The 18,527-nt window shown below is 40.6% G+C and overlaps 1 protein-coding gene across 1 annotated transcript; it reads left to right on the top strand.

Annotated features, from left to right (window-relative positions):
• The first annotated feature begins 7,410 nt into the window (after positions 1-7,410).
• Positions 7,411-16,225, top strand: LOC4351856 (transcription factor MYB3R-1-like). Its single transcript, XM_026022242.2, has 12 exons — positions 7,411-7,751; positions 8,481-8,719; positions 8,800-8,854; positions 9,420-9,477; positions 10,471-10,565; positions 10,651-10,754; positions 11,129-11,257; positions 11,856-13,644; positions 14,207-14,409; positions 14,990-15,074; positions 15,303-15,518; positions 15,851-16,225. The coding sequence occupies exons 2-12, from the start codon at positions 8,589-8,591 to the stop codon at positions 15,983-15,985; spliced, it is 3,000 nt and encodes a 999-aa protein (XP_025878027.2). The 5' UTR covers positions 7,411-7,751; positions 8,481-8,588; the 3' UTR covers positions 15,986-16,225.
• Positions 16,226-18,527: the final 2,302 nt, after the last annotated feature.

Raw genomic sequence — 18,527 nt, 5'->3', positions numbered from 1 at the left:
CTTGATTTGCTAGATAAATTTGTTTGATCCGATAGATTATATTCATTATACCAAACGCCGATCAGTTATTTGCTTGTCATCAATTAATCTGTTAGATCAGCTAAGTTACAAGATTTAGTTTAATTGTCTAGTTGCTACTTTTATTATCTTCAATCTTATATTATCTCAATTTGGTATGATCTATCAAGATTGTGGTTAATTATTGAAGATTGTTGTTGATTATACTTTGTTTAGTCTTAGTCGGTGATAGTTTGAAGCTTTACAAAAGTAAATGATAAGTTATAATCAATTTGATGCATCGGCTAATATTGAAGGTTATATAATTGCTTAGTTTTTATGTTTATTATTTCAACCTTATACTGTCTCAGTTTACTCTAATCTATCAAGATTGGTTTTAATAAAAATAGGTTATTAACAATTATGTTATATTTAAGAATCAACGAATGTTTCATTTAATATATCCTTATCTGCAGATTCCATTGGTTATAGTCGTTGGTCCGAAATTCCATCGGCATCGGCTGGGCTCACGATGCCATATCGGTCCATTGAGTGATCTGCCTTATGACCTAACCTTGTTATTTTCATCTTGTTAGTTGCAAGATCAAACTAACTGGCACACTCTGAACCTGATCGATAGGACCTGCACTAGAGCTAAACAGATCTCTCATACCTTTGTGTGTTGTGACATTTTTTGCGTCAACACCCCCCTTTGTGTATTTTGGATGATTAATGACAAAAATGATAATGGGACTATTGATTTTATTGAGAACTGTGCAGTGATTAATCCCAAGATGCTTAGGATGATGCATAGAGACCTCCACAAACATGATGCAAAGTGATGAGAGGACTCAAAGGTTTATTTAGAATTTCTTGTACTTTGAATTTGAGTCTAGGAAAGTCATACTATCAAGGGGGGTTCCAAATTGTTGCTTATGTCTAATCAAGTGCTCAAATGTCCATCCTTTGTCTAGTTGAGAGACATGGTTGCACATCACTTACATAGGTTTGGGTGTTGTTTGGTTGTGGGTCAAAAGTTCTTGCCACTTGGGTTAGAAGTTCCAGCTCCAGTTTTCAGCTTATGCACCAAGTGTTGGCCGGAGATTTCAAGTTTCCTGATTGGAACTTCCGAGCTTTGAATATGTGAGTACTTGCTACATGACATAAGGATGTGGGTATTTAACCCCGCCATCCCTTCCAGTGCATTTTGGTCATTAATTCCACTTTCCGTTTTCTGTGTCCTAACTTCTTTTGGGGTTTCAGGATTCCACCTAGTTATTGGGCTCCCATGGTGATTTGAGTGTGGATCTAGGGTGTTTGTGAGAGTTTTGTGTTTGTGAGTGAATTAGGAGGATCTTGAGCACTTGGGGGGTTGACACCAAGCTGCTTTTTAGAGCTTGTTACTCTTGGAGGGTGACCTCTTAGATAGCCAGGAGTCACCTACGAGCTTCCTCATGCTATGGATTGACCTGGGCATGTTTGTGAGGATGGACTTTGCCTCCAAAAGAAAAAGAGGTAACTTTGAGTGAAAATTGAGTTGACCTTCTGGTCGCTTGGTGAGGCAAGGGGTTAACAGGGCTCTCAAGAGCTCCTCAATGGAGATGTAGGGTATTTGTGATCTGAACTTGGGGTAAAAATCACTTATCTTTGCTCTACTTGCTCTCTTATGTGTTGCACGATCCATTTGTTGGAGTTTCTATGATCAATTTATATATTGCCTATACCATACCTCTTTTTAGGCTTCCATCTTGATGGATTTGAACTTGCTGTGAGCTACTCTTCAGAGAAGTATACAACCGATCAGAAATTCCGAGTCTAGGGAGCGAAGGTTCTGACCAGCACTCTAGGCTTCGCTGAGAGAACTGGTCGGAGATTACAAAGTTCCGGTCAATTGAATTTGACCGCTACATTGTAGGAATTTTTAGGAACACCTATTCACCCCCCTCCTTAGGCGACATCTACGAGCTTTCAATACCCTAGCATGTTCCTAGTTTGGTTTGACTTGTGTGCATGTAAGCATGTTATGGTTTCGATTTAGGCTCATTAGACCCAAGTGTTTGTTTGGTAGGAATAGTCCCACATGGAAAGTTTAGATATTTTTGGGCCAACTTATTGTTGACGACCAAATTTGCCTAGTTCGCTCCAACCATAGCACCTTCAGGTTGACCATTCTACATGAAGTAGGGATGAGAGTGTAATTGGGGTGCTATATGTAGTGATTCAATGATATGGATAATAGTATTCCTCTCGTAGTGAGAGCAACCAACTCTTTACATAACTATTAAGCTTTTCTAGTCCTTCACTAACCATGGCTCAAAGTGTAGAAGGGTGATCCAAAAGGAAAGAAGATAGCCTTGGTGAACAAGCAAGACTAGCTTTTCACTTTGGACTATCACTCTATTCAGCAAAACTCTCAATACCTTATGGGAAAACAAGCTTAAGAAAACATGCTCTACTAATGACTTTCCCCTATCTGCGTTGTCATATCCTCATGAATATATTATTATTTTGTTGAAAAAATGTGTTGGATAAAAAGTATAATTAGGTTCAAGATAAATGGAAGTTCATTTTAATTAGTAAGAAAACTTGGATGGATACTTGTTCTTTTCTCGATTTTGGATCATATTTTTTGACAGCAACGCTAAGCAATAAGGCATGAAACTAGCTACGTAAGTGTTGTTGGCTTCAATGTTTTTTTTCCCGTGCCTACCAACCCTATCTTTGTTTTGTTTAGCCCCGACTTGTGTTTCACTTGTACCAACTACCTCACGTGTAAAGTGGATTAGGCAATAGGAGTTCAGTAGCACCTCTCTCACGTGCTTGTTGCTACCAGCACCGGTGCCTACCGCCTACCTAGTGGTTGCCCTGGGCTGATGTCGGCCTCCTAGTGATACCTACTAGTAACCATGGATCTTTCCAAATTCAAAGTGTTTTTACATTCCTGATCATCCAAATAATCTCTTGCTTTAACACTTTTCTTTACGAATGCTCCTCCATGAATAAGACATACCTCACACTTGTCTAGCCTCCAGCACTGAATAAAATTCTTGGCATTAGCACATAGTGAATCCGGTTGCTGCAGTAATTTCCAACCTTGTCTGGCAAGCATGCTGAGGTTGAAGCCGTACAAACCATCTCCACTCATCTGTTTCCTCATTCTGCCCAGCCCCATGACACCTAGTGCATCTTGTTCTATTTATTTTCTAGCTCCTTCAATATCGTCTAATCATGATATTAATTTCTTCACACTACCGTTTGGTTAGAAGATGTCACTTTTGCCTACACATCACATGTAGTGCACGATAGACATTTCCCTCAGTTGGTAAAATGTTATAGCTTTAATCCTTATCTCCTTCCCCTCCTTTGGTGGCATGCATCTCCTTTTTCCACCCCTTTACGCTTTGCTAAATTCTTTCTTTGATATAAGCAAAGGTTCTCGTTTTCTTTATTGATAAGTGTATAGTGGAAGTCCCAAGTACTTATCAGATCTAGCATTATAGTACCATTACTTGAGATTTACCGGTCTGACTTAAGTTCTTGCTGAACATAATGGCTGTGTTTCCTTGTTTATTGCTTGGCCTGAACATTTCTCATACACCTCAAGGATATGTTCTAAATTATGTGCATTCAACTTCAGCAAAATAAGTCAACATAGCAGATGTGTGACTTAAGGTTGCAAACAAACAACTTGGTGTATTGTACCCTCCCTTTTCACCAACAATTAGCAAGGATAAAAACCATATGCATATATCAAGAATAGGTATGGAAAGAGAGGATCTCCCTGCATTAAACATCTAGAGGGGATCATAGACTCTGCCAATTCTCCATTCACCTTTATTATATGTGACTACAATGACATATAGTTCATTTGGAAGCTTAGAATTTCGTTGAAAATCAAGATCTTCCATTGGTACCTAAAGAGAGGGTCATTTTGACCAAACATAATCTAGCAAAAAGAAAGTAGAAGGGTAGCATTAAATATTGCTTTTGTAATTCTAATGAAATAATACAACACCTCTATTTTTTTATTATCGTTTGGTAAAATGTGTATGGAATATTGTCCTTATAGCCTGTGGGATTGATCAATTGCTTGCTATTGTTGTTAATCTTTTTGGTAGTTGGAACTAGGCTAGAATACCAAATTTTTGTGGACGTTGCGGCTTTATGTTGGGCAGTATGGTTAACTAGAGATAGTGTGGTCTTTAATGGCTCCAAAACTAATTTATTTTTACAGGTGATCTTCAAGAAGACATACTGGGCACGCTAGTGGTGATCGTTGCTTAAAGAAAAGGATGGTCACCAGTTGAAAAGGAGTGCTGAAAAATGTTGGAAGCAAGGGTCAGAGAGATTTATGCAAAGGTTTGGGGTGGGACTTTAGAAGGAGATTGGAAGCATAGTCTTGTTGTCTCTTTTGTTGGGTGTTGTCTATGGTACTTTGTTGAAACCTTATTGTGACGAGTTTGGGTTTATATGTTTCATGACCGTATACATGTGTTTTGGATGTAGAGGCCGGTTTTAATCCATTTTCTAAAAAGAAATATGGCCGTTGTTGAAAATTTGATCATAATTCAACATATTTTAATCCAGAAAAATAAGATAATAAACATGACATGTGTAATAGGAATTGATCTACTAAAAGTGCTAAACATGTACATGCTAATAACTAGAAAAGCATCATCGAGAAACATGTTTTAACGCTATAGTGAAGAAGGAAACATACCCGGAGAACGCTTTGGTACTAGATGAGGCATTATTGGTGTTGTTGCCTCCGTTGATGTTGACGTTCTCACCTTCTCCAGTGTCCTTGCCGCCACCTCCACCAGCGCCTCCACCAATAGATATGTTGAAGTAGTGGAAGTAGACGAAGCAGAGTAGGGAGTCGATGTAGAGGAAGAAGACAATACCGTGGAGAACCGATGCAGAGCAGTCGCGCTCCCAAAAACTTGATTGCCGCCTACCCGTGCATGTACTTAAGCGGACGGAGTTTCGAAGGCCTGCTCGTCCCAATCACTCATGCGCGCAAGTGTTCGTTACTGGGGAAGCAGAATCTTAGCGCATGAACAGAAGAATCAGGATGTGCCGAGGAGAATCAGTGCAGGAGAGAAGAAGAGAAGAGAGCAGAGAAGTGCATCCTCTGTCTGTCCCGGTGGTGGGATTATATAGTGCGCGAGAGGGAGAGAAATCAATCCGTCTGTTACTGGAGTAATAACGGAATCAATCTGATAATTAAATTGGGATTGATTCGTTCTTCCGTTACAGAAGTAACAGTGCCGATTCAATTCGTGTCCATTGCAAAACATAGGGCCTGTTTGGTATAGCTCCAACTCCTAAATTTAACTCCAAGAGTTGAGTCTGGAGTGGAGTTGTGGAGCTGCCTAAACCCAGCTCCACAACTCTAGTTCATTTTGTGAGAGAGCTCCACCCAGCTCCACTCCCAGTTTTGGTGGAGCCGAAACTGTTTGGCTGAGCTCCAGCTCCAGAAGGGGTGAAGCTGGAGCTGGAGCTGTGCCAAACAGGCCCATAATGAGAGAGAGAGAGAGAGAAAGAGAGAGAGAGAGAGCGCGCGTGCAACAACTACCACGCCCTGGCCGGCTCGACGCGCGGGTGGCATTCCCACCAAGCCACCACCACCTTAACCGCTCAACAAGCGCTCTCGAATAGTAACACATTCCAAAATTTCGGTGCAACTAACACTTTATGTTGAGATTCCTTTAACATTAATTGTTGGCTTTTGGAATTTATTAGGATTAAGAATTTATTAGGATTAAATTGGGCCTAGTGCATTTAATCTAAAAATTTGAATGACATGCTACATGATAAAATCAGGGTTTTCAATTTCAGTTGGAAATTTCGCTCCCCTCTAGCAACTAAAAATGTTGCACAAGATTTTTGGTTTTCTGCAAACTTTTTTGAATATTGGTCAAAATTTATTAAATTTTCAAATGATTTTGGGTAAAAAAGTTCAAAAATTCCCAAAAGTGTTAGTTGCACCGAAATTCCAAAATTTCTGTGCAAATCGAAATTGAAAACCCTGGATGAGATCAACCCAACGTGGAAAGAGGACTAGTCCGGGTAACATTGCTTAAGAAAATAATCGAATCCACCCTATTATAAGCCCTGTTCATGTGCTTTATTGATGGAAAAATCTTTTACTTTTGGTATGAACAATTGTAGCTTCATTCCAGCTTGATAGCATCTTCAAAGCTTGCATCACTTCATGAGTCAACTGATCCCGGCACCAAAAGGATATAAAAATATGACAAGCATTCCATCCTGGCTTAGATTTTTTTTTCCTCACAAATGCTCCAAAGTTCTGTTGTTTTCAGTGTAATCGTTCCAGTTGATTATGTTATCTTTTTATGTCTAACAAATTATTTGCTCCATGATTAAAAAGGTATTTTCTCAAGACTTTCTTTAGTTATACTGCTTAGACTTGTTTTAAGCTAATTATTAAGTTTCTATACTCTTTTTTTTTTTATAAAAAAATGATGGTGGCAATAAATCTGCCAATCACCAACTCTATTTTCTTACCAACTACTGTACGTACTTTAATGTTGTAAAAAAATATCCTTTTACAAATTTTTAATATCTTATTTCATCTCTATGATTTAAGTTTATCATGTAAAGACCTCTATAGAGAACTGGGAATGAAATTGTTCTTAAAAACCTTATAATTAACTTGTTCCAAACATAAGTTTACCACATGTATAATTCAACTTTCCAGTAGCAAACTACGGGTATTTAGCTAGTATTTTTTAAAATATTTAATTTATCTTTATAATGAACCAAATGACCGTAACAATAATCCGCTTAATAATTTTTTCAACTTACCCCTCTTGTTTTTATCGAGGGAATAGCCTCTCATGTTTTGTGAGAGCAAATTTTCATTGTCGACGATGGCCATTGGAGGTAAGCAACTGGCTGTGTTCGGCGGCCTGTGTTCTCAACTCCTATCCTTCGTGTTCCACGCGCATGTTTTTTAAATTGCTAAACGGTACGTATTTTATAAAAAATTTCTATACGAAAGTTTCTTTAAACAATCATATTGATCATTTTTTTTAAATAGCTAATACTTAATTAATCACGTAGTAATAAATCGCTCTGTTTTTCATGCACTGGATATTTGTTCCCTTCTCTTAACGAACACAGCCAAGCATCCCTTGCTTTGGATACTCCCGGTACGGCAATATTCGAATGTCAACGACTCCACGAGCTCTGCGAATGAAGCGACGGCCCAGATCCGCCCGATCTCACGCGAAGCCATCTCCCCACCGTCCATTTCGTACCGGAATCCCTCTCCGCGCCTCCTTCCCGTCCATTTTGCAGAAACCACCCCGAACCCAAAACCCAAAACTTAAAAAAGAGAAGAAAAAACAAAGTTGTCAAATATCCCATCCGCTTCATTTCTCCCACGCTCTGAAATTTGAAATCGCAGACGAGGCGAGACGAAGACGAAGAGGAAGAGCAAGAGCTAGGGTTAGGAGGAGGCGATTTGCTCCGCCCGCAGATCGGATCCCCCACCTCGTCTCGCCCCCGATCTCGCACCCCCCGCCGCCTCCACCTCTGCCGCGCCGAATCTCTCAGTTGGAGCCGCCGCCGCCGCCGCCGTGGGCCGGTGGTCGGTGCGCCGCAAATCGCGCCGCTGCCGTGGCCGTCGGGCTCCCACCCGCAGATCCAGCATCCAGGAATCGTGCGGCTGGGGACGGCGCTCCGCGGGACCAGGGCGGCCAGGGTCGCCGTCGCCAGGGCGATTGGTATGTATATCTGCTTGCTTGCTTGATTGTTGTTTGGGATGTCCGCTTCGAATTTGGAGCTGGAGGAGGAGGAGGAGGAGGAGGTGCTTTTGTATGTGTGATGAATTTGTCTCAGTGAGATCTGTATATTATACATTTTTGTTCGGTAAATTCCATGGCAAAAATCAAACTCTCTTTGGTACTAAATAAAGCTGAAATTCAGACAATGCAAGCATTAGAGGTCCATATGGCAGTGCATATCACCCACACCCACCCACACACAAACCATTAGGGTGTGAAATTAGCTTCTTTGGTAGCTCGGAGGGTAGAATGAGCCAACAAATAGTTTTGCTGGTTAATTGATCCTGCAGAATAGTTTTAGAAAAGCAAAGATGGACTATTTTTTTTCCCAATCTATAAGTTGTACGCTTGGCTGGATATCAATCGATTGCCTCCATATACATGATACATCTGTGTGAATGATGCAATTTTTAGTTTTTACGAAAGATGTACAGTGAAGGGATGGTGTACTGGTGTAGATACACTATCACCTCGGCTCCTTCTTTTTGATAGAAGATTGTAAAATCCATCTTTTTAAGAAAGCCAAAGTGACATGAGTTCTACTCCCCATTCCTTTTAAATGAGTAAATTAATGTCCTTATGAGTGTAGTCAATGCCCTCTATGCATTCCTGAACACTTCTATTGTTACATCTTGTGACAAGAACTTCATTCCTCCATTTCTATTGCAGCCTATGATCGCTTATTCCTTGAAGCAACTCCCTGAAGGCCTTACTCAGGCTTGACCGTATAATGATTTTTATATCCCTTAGAGGTTTCTATTGCAAAGTGAGGATTGAATGTCTTCAGTCATGATGACAAGCGACAACGGAAAGGCTCCAGAGAAGGGTGGAGAAGCTTCTGGACCTTCATCAGCTCCCCAAGAAGGTGAAATCAGCAATGAACCACAAAGGCGCCGGCCGCTCAGTGGGTAAAATTCTAAGCTCTTCTAACCATGCTAATGTATATTCTACTAAATTTTATTATGCTTCTTTGTCCTTGTAACTTTAGGAGGACCACTGGTCCAACACGGCGTTCCACGAAAGGAAATTGGACCCCTGAAGAGGTATAACATGTGAATGTCAGCTTGTGTTTCTGTTGATGAAGAGTCCTTTCATGTACACATAATTAAATGATGATTGAAAAATCTTGTTTTATGTAACTGTGAAACATCTAATGTGTTTACTGGTAAAGACTGGACTTGTTTAATATGAAAAAAATATTTCACTTCATTTGGTGTTTTATTCCTCCTACAAACAAAGTTGAATCTGATAATTTACTAATTTCTCTAGCATCCAAGGGAGCCATGGGCAACTTTAACTCTTTAAAAGTCAACAAATGCATGTATTCTGAGGCGAATCATAAACTTCACTTTTCTACCTTGGGATTACCTTCTTTGTTCTGTTTCTGTCATATAGTCATGTGCAATTCTGTTCTAGTTCCATGCTTTGTACAAAATTGTAACAGCAGCATTTTGGTTCTATTTTGTATGTCTCAATGAAATGTGAGCCAAGATCCATATTATCATCCACACAATGCAAAATTTCAAATTTCTTAGATGCATATTTTTTTTTGTGCTTATTATCTACTTACACTGTTTAACGTTGCACTTATGTGCTATTCAAATGTAGGATTCCATATTGTCCAGAGCTGTTCAGACATATAAAGGGAAGAATTGGAAAAAAATAGGTACGTTCTTTGGATTGATGCTTATATGTGGAAAGTCATGCAATGATTCTATTTTTCTATTTGCTTAGTCCTACTCTTTACCTTAGTCCTTACTCTTGCCCGGCGAGTCCTTACTCTTTATCATTGCATTTCTACAATATCCTTTAGCTGTCATACTTTTCTTTTTCTTTATCTTCAATATAGTTATTTTTTTTATGATGGAACATATAAACGAAAGAGCCTTCTAAAATCCAATCCCCACCCATTGCACTATTTTTTTGAGAGAGGAAATAACATAGGGAAGCACCTTCAAAAGTGTGTCCTTTGGTATCTACATTACTCTACATTTTATAGCCTACTCCCTCCGTTTCAGGTTATAAGACATTTTGACTTTGGTCAAAGTCAAACTATTTTAAGTTTGACTAATTTTATAGAAAAAAGTAGTAATATTTTTAACCCAAGACCAATGTATTATGAAAATTTATTCAATTATAGATTTAATGAAACTATGCTGGCATTGTAAATATTACTACATTTTTCTATAGAGTTAGTCAAATTTAGATTAGTTTGACTTTGACCAAAGTCAAAAAGTCTTATAACCTGAAATAGAGGGTGTATTATGCATGTCTGCTTCCCTTTGGTTTTTCTTTTGGTCACATTTGCTCTTTGATTACATACTGTTGTACGGCAATGCATGTCAGGTTGTAACAGGAACAATATATTATTTCACAATATTATCCACTATCCAGGGTTTACAATTCATTTTTACCATATTGTTCTCAAGCCTCTTTTGTCCTACAATTGTTTAGTGCAGTAGGATATCATAAACCATGCAGCATATTTTATATTTTTTCTTCGATGTTATGGGAACTCGTGTGCAGGAAAGCATTGTGCTGTTTCATTAACTTACACTCAAGTCATGCTCTTCTGGCATTGTTTTTCCTACTTTGTTGATGAGATTCTTGTATATCGTTAAAAATCCAAGCTTTGACAGAGATCCTTCTAATTTTCCAGCGGAATGTTTTCCGGATAGAACCGATGTACAATGCTTGCACAGGTGGCAAAAGGTTCTAAACCCTGAATTGGTCAAAGGGCCATGGTCCAAAGAAGTAGGATGCTATTCCATTTATTTTCATTTCTTAGATAGTATTGATTAGTCATAATACGCTCACAATGACTTGTTCCCTTTTTCAGGAAGATGACATCATTGTTCAGATGGTAAACAAACTTGGACCAAAGAAATGGTCAACCATTGCTCAAGCTTTGCCTGGACGTATAGGAAAGCAATGTCGGGAACGGTAATGCTATGAAAATTACTTATTCATTTTATTTTATTTCATCTAGCTTGCACTGAAGAAAAATGATATAACAAGAAGTTTTGTGGGGCTCAACAGAGCAACTTCTTTGTGCTAGCAACAACTGATTTCTTCTAGCCCGTTGTTCTGCTGGTGAATGCAGGTTTTCTTTGGACATAGTTTTCGCATAGACCATATATGTTGTACAATGATGTCTGGCAAAACATGTGTTAGATTGTTAATAAGATTTATTTTCACAATGCAGTATTTTGTAAACTATGCTAATTTATTTCTTAATGTGCATGCCATTATTTTTAATCGAGTATCATTACTGTGGATTCTACGTCTTAAAGATGGACTATCTAATCTGCATTTAGGTGGCACAACCATCTTAACCCTGGCATAAACAAGGAGGCATGGACACAAGAAGAGGAAATTACCCTCATACATGCTCATCGAATGTATGGAAATAAATGGGCTGAGCTGACAAAATTTTTACCAGGAAGGTAATGATTTTTATTTTTAACCTAAGAGCTGTTTGCAGACCTCTAGTTTTGATCTGATATTGTCATGATGACTGCTATTATGGGGGAAATCTTTCCTCTAATTTTTGTTCCAAATTCTATTTTTTTTTCTGTGGTAAGTTCCCAAACTGTTTAGCTCAGCATTCTTTCCACCTTCCTTTCAGACATCATTTGGAATCTATGGTGTTGTATAAATTTAGGGAAGATGGTAACCTAAAAAAGAAACTTAAATCGTTTTTGCTTTGGGAGAATAGAATGAGGACGCGGGTCCATACTTCCACCGAATGTGAAATAGAGATGCCACTGCTTAACTGCAATATCGTTCCTTTATTTTCAGCAAGCGAAATTTAAAATCAATCTGTTATTTTCTATGAAGTGAAAATAGATGCGAAATTTATGTTTTACTGCCATTTTGACACATCTATTGATGTTTAACATTCTTGTCTTCTCTAAATGTTTATGACCTAATGCACAATGATCTATATGTACTTCTGCTCAATTAACGCTTGTTATTATAAAAATATGCCCTTTTTGGACTACTGAAATGATTGAACCTGTAACATTCTATTTCCCTTATCAGGACGGACAATGCAATTAAAAATCACTGGAACAGTTCAGTAAAGAAGAAAGTCGACTCATACATGTCATCAGGTTTACTTACCCAAGTCTCGTGTCTCCCTCTAAATGAATACTCTGCACACTGTAATTCCTCACCTGCGTTGACCCAACAAAACAGCGAAGACAGTGGTAGCTATGCTGTTCGAGAGGTTGAAAATTCATCAGTGTGTAGTCAATCATCACTTGCCAAGGTTTCTTGCTCCCAAGTGCACAATGCTAATGTGGCATTGGGCTGTGATTTGCAAGTAAATGCGAATGTTGACAATAATGAAGCGCATGATTCTCAATCTTCTGTGGGTCACGAAGCATGCTATACTTCTGTGGGGGCTGTTGCAACTGCTATACCTGAGGTGCACTACCACGTTTCTTCCTCTAACTTCGATCCAGATCAACACTTGCAAGAGGAGTTTGCTCAAGGATTGAATTTGCATATGAGTATGGATGAAGTGCCAAGTAATTCTAGTTTTGCAGACAACCCAACTATCTGTAGTATAGAAAATCATGAAAGGTCATTGGAACCATATGATGTAGCAATGGAGATGCCTCTCTCTATGTTACCAAGTGATTCTGGAGCTGAGCAAAAACTACATTTTATGTCGGAGGCTGACTTCAATAGTCCTAATTGTCTGAAATCTGAACTTTGGCAGGATATTTCCTTGCAAAGCCTTCTTTCTGGACCTGATGCAGTTGAAACTGATTCTTTTTCAAGATCAAATCATCAATCGGATGTATATTCCTCTCAAGCAGATAATGAATTTTTAGCACCACCCTACCTATTACAGACATCAAATTCTTCCAGTGTGATGGAGGCTACTTATGGACAGAGTCCACAGATGTCAGTACCACCATCTCTTATCTGTTCAAATGTTATGACTGATGTACCTTCTGATAATAGATCAGAACCAAAAGAAATGACAGTTTCTCAGGCAGAAATGGTCACACAATCTTCCAGTTCTTCAGGTGACGCTGAAATGTCTGCTAACCCTGGTAGTAGTAATGGCAGTGATATTCCTTCAATGATGGAAAGGATACCTGAATGTGCGGACCAACATGTTACTAATGCGGAAGAACCTGAAGCCAGTATAGAGAAAGAACCATCGGTTACACCGAGTGCTACAGCAGATGAAAAGCAGGATGAGGGAGCCCTATTCTATGAACCTCCTCGTTTTCCAAGCATGGATGTTCCATTTGTCAGTTGCGACCTTGTAACTTCTGGTGATCTCCAAGAGTATAGTCCCCTTGGTATTCGGCAGTTAATGCGGTCGACCATGAATGTCTGCACTCCAATGAGATTGTGGGGCTCCCCTACACATGATGAAAGCCCTGACATTTTGCTGAAGAGTGCTGCCAAAAGCTTCATATGCACACCATCAATACTAAAGAAACGTCACAGAGACCTCGTGTCTCCTATTCCGGATAAAAGAATCGAGAAGAAATCTGGGACTGAAAAGGATTGTGGGGTATCAGACACATCCTCCATCGGCATTCAAACATGTTTTATTAATGCCACTAAAGATGATGCTGTTATAACTAAATCAGTTTTGCGTATTGAGCGATCTGCTTCTTCTAAACCTCTGGAAAAGAAACTTGAGTTCTCTGATGAGAACAAGGAAAATTTGGACAACACAATTGAACAGGCAAAAGATGGACAGAGTGCAGGAAATTACAAACACATTGACGAGCAGGCAAGGGGGGAACGGCGTACTGCAACAAATATAACTACTACTTATGATGATCTGCCAGGCAATTTAGTAAGTACTTCCAGTTTTTGATGATATTTAGCCAGTTAGTATGTGTATCATATTTCGTTGAGGATAAAAGGTAGCACCTGTATAGTTTGTGAGGTGAACCAATCAGAGTGGGTCCAGTAACACAATTAAATTTAGCATTAGGCCAGTCCCAGTGGGTGCCACATAAGCAACAAGGTATTTAATGGATGATTGAAATATCTCTTACAATGCATTGTTTCATTTTTGCTGTTTCATAGGCAATACATGCAAGAGATAAGCTGTATTGGAAACGATGTAGACAGTTTCATCTAGATGACACTCATTTCATCTCTCACTTTATTAATTCTTTGCCACATGCCCACATCATCTAAATTGTTGACATGGAGCCCTATTTAAATGAAACTCCCACTGGGAGTGGCCTTATGCATCTTCAAATAACCAAGTTAATGCCCTGAGTGTAGCAGGTGCTCTTTAGTCTTTAACATGTTAGCATCTATGAAATATGGGGGCTGGGAGACTGGATCAAAATGGAAAATGAATTTTTCCAATGATCTTGTTCTTACCTATATGTTGTTTGATGCAGCAACCTGCAGGTATTCTTATTGAGCACAACGGTGATGATCTTGTTTCCCCAGATTATGGTAAAAACACCATGAAACAGAAGCAAAACACAAATATGGAATCTTTGTCAGTCTGTAAGGAGGGAGTGTCTGCTAAAAAGCCTGCGGAACTTATTGTGGAGAAATCTTCAGCATGCATAAATGTGGATTATGAATATGTGAACATGTAAGACCACTAATTTCACATGTTCCTTTGTTGTTTTACAGCAGATTCTTTTGTATAGTAATCTTCTCAGGTTACATGAATATTAAGTCGTTAAGTTTTATGGAAACTGATCTCTAGTGAATGATCATTTCCTCCTTTTCTTGCTATTGCAAGCATCAACCTATTGAATTTGTAGTCCGGCATGCTTCTGAAGACCTAAACTGTGATTAGCTGGTTTTCATGTTCAACCTCATGTCTCTATTTAGATACTTAATCCAGTACAAAATTAAGTTACTACCCATTCTTATCTATGTAACTGAAATATCCATTCAAGAGCTTCCATCATTAGTCAGAAACTGAAAAACATTTTATTATCTAATGTATTATCATAAGCCTTTTAGCCACCATCTTACTGGGATTAGCACATGCTATTTCATCCAGAATGTTGAAGAACACTTGAATCCTACTGACGAATACATTTAAGATACTACAATAGGGAATTAAACTCCGCTTGTCTCCAACTACTGAAGTGTGAAGAGATTACTTGATCCTTGTTCCTTTTAATATGTAATTCTGAATTCTAAAGCCTTGCTATTGTTAGATTGGCTGATACCCCAGGCATCAAAAGAGGACTAGAATCTCCTTCAGCATGGAAGTCCCCTTGGTTTGTAGATATGCAATTTCAGGTACATTTAGCACTTTGTAAAATTTATATATTTGAAATGCAGAGCTCAAGTGTTTGGAACAAGAATATAACTTGGTGGACTATGGCTAAATCTAAGCGGATGGAAATAAATATTATTGAGTCGTGCCTGAGAGTATTTTTTTTCATTAATTACTGATGTTGTCACGCACTGGGGATATTGCTTGCTGTTTACTCTGCTGAACTTCTTGTGGCCATATGTTCCTCCCAGGGTTCATACTTCGTCAGCCCAGCTAATGGAAGTTACGATGCGCTAGGATTGGTGAAGCAGATAAATGTGCAGACTGCTGCTGCTTTGGCAGAAGCCCGTGAGGTGCTGGCAAGTGGTGGCCAATCTGAGAACATAAATTCTGATAAGGAAAACCTGGAGAATCCAGATGCCAAGAAGGAACCAGGAGCAACAACCAAATTGCAAGCAAAAATCAAGGTGCGTATTGAACTGCTTATTTTCATATTCCCGTGTTGTTGAAACAAAAGGTCTTGCGTTGTAACAAAAGGAGGACCCTGGTTTTATTGTTTGTCATTTTAGTAGTTCCTCTTGCGTTAATATTATTTAGCTATGTAGCTCATGCTGTCTGGCAAATCTTGGTTTGTGAGTCCAAAACGGTGGCAGTTGTTTTTCTGTAATCCATCAACTGTAAATGGTTTTGATAGATTTGCATCCACGTTGAGCATAAATTAACATCATTACCCATTCCAGACTGCCAGTGTTTAACTGTATTATTAGCAATGATCATAATATGAATGCATATTTTGCAGACCGAGGGGAAAATCCTGGATTTCAACGAATGTGCCACACCTATAAGATCATCAGATAAAAAAGCTGGCAGCAGTCTGGGAAGATCTTTGAGCTCCCCTATTCCTTCGTCCCATCTCCTGAAAAGTTTTCGATAGGTAGATATATGAGGAATACACCTCAGGTTAGCTGTAACAATCATTATGTGAAACTGTGAATCTTGTTCATTACCGTATTCTTTGTGATTATTACCGTAAAGAAAGCTGCTTCTTGTGACTGCTATCGCCAGCTTACAATTTCAGCCCAGAAGCTAGCTTCCAAAAGGCAGCAGAATACTTGGGCTGTTGAAGCTGTAGTATTTAAATTTAGAAATTTTAATTTATTCCTGTTCAATATTATTTGACATTCCAGGCCTCTTTGTGGATTTGATTCAAAATATCATTTTGCAAGCCCTTTGCAAATTGGAACTACATGGGGCAACCTTAGTGTTGCTTGCTGCAGGTCTTTCACCAGGTAGATAACAGTTGGCTCTCGAGTGAGTCTACTACTCTATACTTTGAATGGCTAGAATTCAGTCTGGTGTCATGCAAAGCTTAAATTTTATACAAATATTTACGCATGTAAATTTTTCAGTAGAAAAAAATATTATCTGCAGGTCCACTAAATGGATTAGCCCTCTGAATGCTTAGAACTTTGGACTGGTTAGTTGAAAACATGAAAATTCATAGCTACAAGAAAGGAATAAGTCTACTTTACTTCCCGTCCTCTTTTGCTCCTTACTGAATAGTCTCCCTCAACTGCAAAATGAATAAGTTCACCTGACGTCCCTCAATTGTACGTAGAATCTGTCTAGGCTCCCCTAATCGTAATACTAGAAATGTGTACCCCTAAACTATGTAAAACTGTCCAAAAAAAAGTCCCGAGACAGTATAGATATTTGGTTTTGTTGATGTAACATCCTAGTTATCAAAAAATAAAATAATAAATATGTGAGGCCCATCTGTAAGTGAGAAGGAAAAATGTGGGCCCACGTGTCAGCATCATCTTCTTCCTTTCTTTTTTCTTCCCAAGCTTGGGAGTGGGGCAGATGGCCGGTGGGAGAAGCGGCCGGGAGAGGGAGGAAGCGGCCGGCAGGGGAGGGAGGGGGAGGTTGCATCAGGCGCCGCTGCCGCCGTTCGCATGCTGCACGCTCGACTCGGTGCGGGGTTAGCGGTGGGCAGAGCAGGGTCAGTCGCGGAGTGTGGCGGAGGCACCACCGTTGGTGGAGGAGATCGAGGGCCGGAGCTCGTGGAGGTGGAGCTTGAGAAGCGTGCGGCGGCTACCGCTTGAGAAGCAAAGCTGGAGCTTGAGACGAGGAAGAAGGAGGGGAGGGCCAGGGCCTACTTCGGCCGCAGCCACTCCGCTCCGCCCCCTTTGCCGACGTCGCCTGCCTTCGTCTCCCCTCTCTCGGCCTACTCCGGCCTCCGCTGCTCTGCTCCGTCGACCACTGATCCCCCCTTTGCCGGCCTACTCAGTTCTCCACCAAATGCCTCCCTCGTCGTCACTGGCGGATGGACTTCATCCTTCTCTCTTGAAATCGATTTCGAGGGCGACGGTGACGAATCCCACCTCACCGACGGCGGCAATGGAGGGGAGGAACATAAGCGTTATGAGGCTCCTGATGCACCATCCTTCTCTCTCGGCATCGACTCGGACAATGACGACGATGAGGAGCGCCGCCGGGAGGAGCAACGATGAAGTTACGAGGCTCCCAACGCGCCCTCCTTCTCCCTCGGTATTAACTCCGATGGTGGCGACGGCGATGAGCCCCGCTTCACCAACGGAGGCCATGAGAAGAACAACCGCGGCGTTACGAGGTGCCCGATGCGCCCCAGCCGCCGCCATGCTCTCCGCCCACTGCTCTCCCTAGGCAGCCAGGCTCGCTGAAAGAGAAGAGAAGAAAGATAATAGAATAGAGAAAAAAGAAAAATATGTGGGCTTAGATTGCCACCCCTATATACTGCCATAGAACCTATTTTGCATGGTTTTAAATATTTGAGAGGTAGACATTTCTGGTATTGAGGATTAGGGATCTTAAACAGACTCGACGTAAAGTTGAGAGACCTCGGGTGAAGTTATTCCACTACAAAACCCGGTATAACACCACCCCTATTTTTGAAAACTGGTGCAAACTATCTCCTTAGTGGTTTAGGAAGCGGTTTCTGTTGATATAGGCAGGTTGATTGTGGTTGACTTGCTGAGTTAGCAGGTGCAACCCACGTGTCAACGACTCTCACCACATTTCATCCTCACCTCTCCACGCCCTCTCTCTCGTCTTCCCTCTTTTCCCGCATGCGCTGACGCCCTCAGCGAGCGCCGCATAGTCACACTTGGCCACCCTCGATGGCAGCTCCTCGGCCTTGTGCGGGACCAAGGTTGCCGAGGACGGTGTGGGCGTCCTCCTCGTGCAGATGGCACGTTGTTTGCGATGCGCCAATGCCGGCCGAAGCCGGCACGACCGACGCTGGAGGAGGTGGAGGCGACGGATGCGCCGGTGGCTGACTGAGAGAGCTAGCGTGCCTCGACGTTGTCGTGCGACTGTGTCGGTCAACCACCGTGCCCAACGAGCTCCCTGTCCATGACATCGCTGACCAATGTTTATGGTCGTTAGCGATCAGTTTCGACTGTCAATATTACCAAAATAGAGGAGAACTAGTTATG

This window comes from Oryza sativa, chromosome 12 (assembly GCF_034140825.1).
Source record: "Oryza sativa Japonica Group chromosome 12, ASM3414082v1".
Lineage (NCBI taxonomy): Eukaryota > Viridiplantae > Streptophyta > Magnoliopsida > Poales > Poaceae > Oryza > Oryza sativa.
The sequence above is the reverse complement of the archived record's forward strand: the minus strand, read 5'-3'. Positions and strand labels throughout refer to the sequence as shown.

What these genes read in the sequence shown, in the direction of transcription:
- LOC4351856 (XM_026022242.2), top strand. Translation starts at nt 8,589, where the DNA reads ATGTCTTCAGTCATGATGACAAGCGACAACGGAAAGGCTCCAGAGAAG. An exon ending in AAGGGCCATGGTCCAAAGAA is followed by an intron (nt 10,566 to 10,650) that starts GTAGGATGCTAT and finishes TCCCTTTTTCAG; the next exon opens with GAAGATGACATCATTGTTCA. An exon ending in AATTGCAAGCAAAAATCAAG is followed by an intron (nt 15,519 to 15,850) that starts GTGCGTATTGAA and finishes CATATTTTGCAG; the next exon opens with ACCGAGGGGAAAATCCTGGA.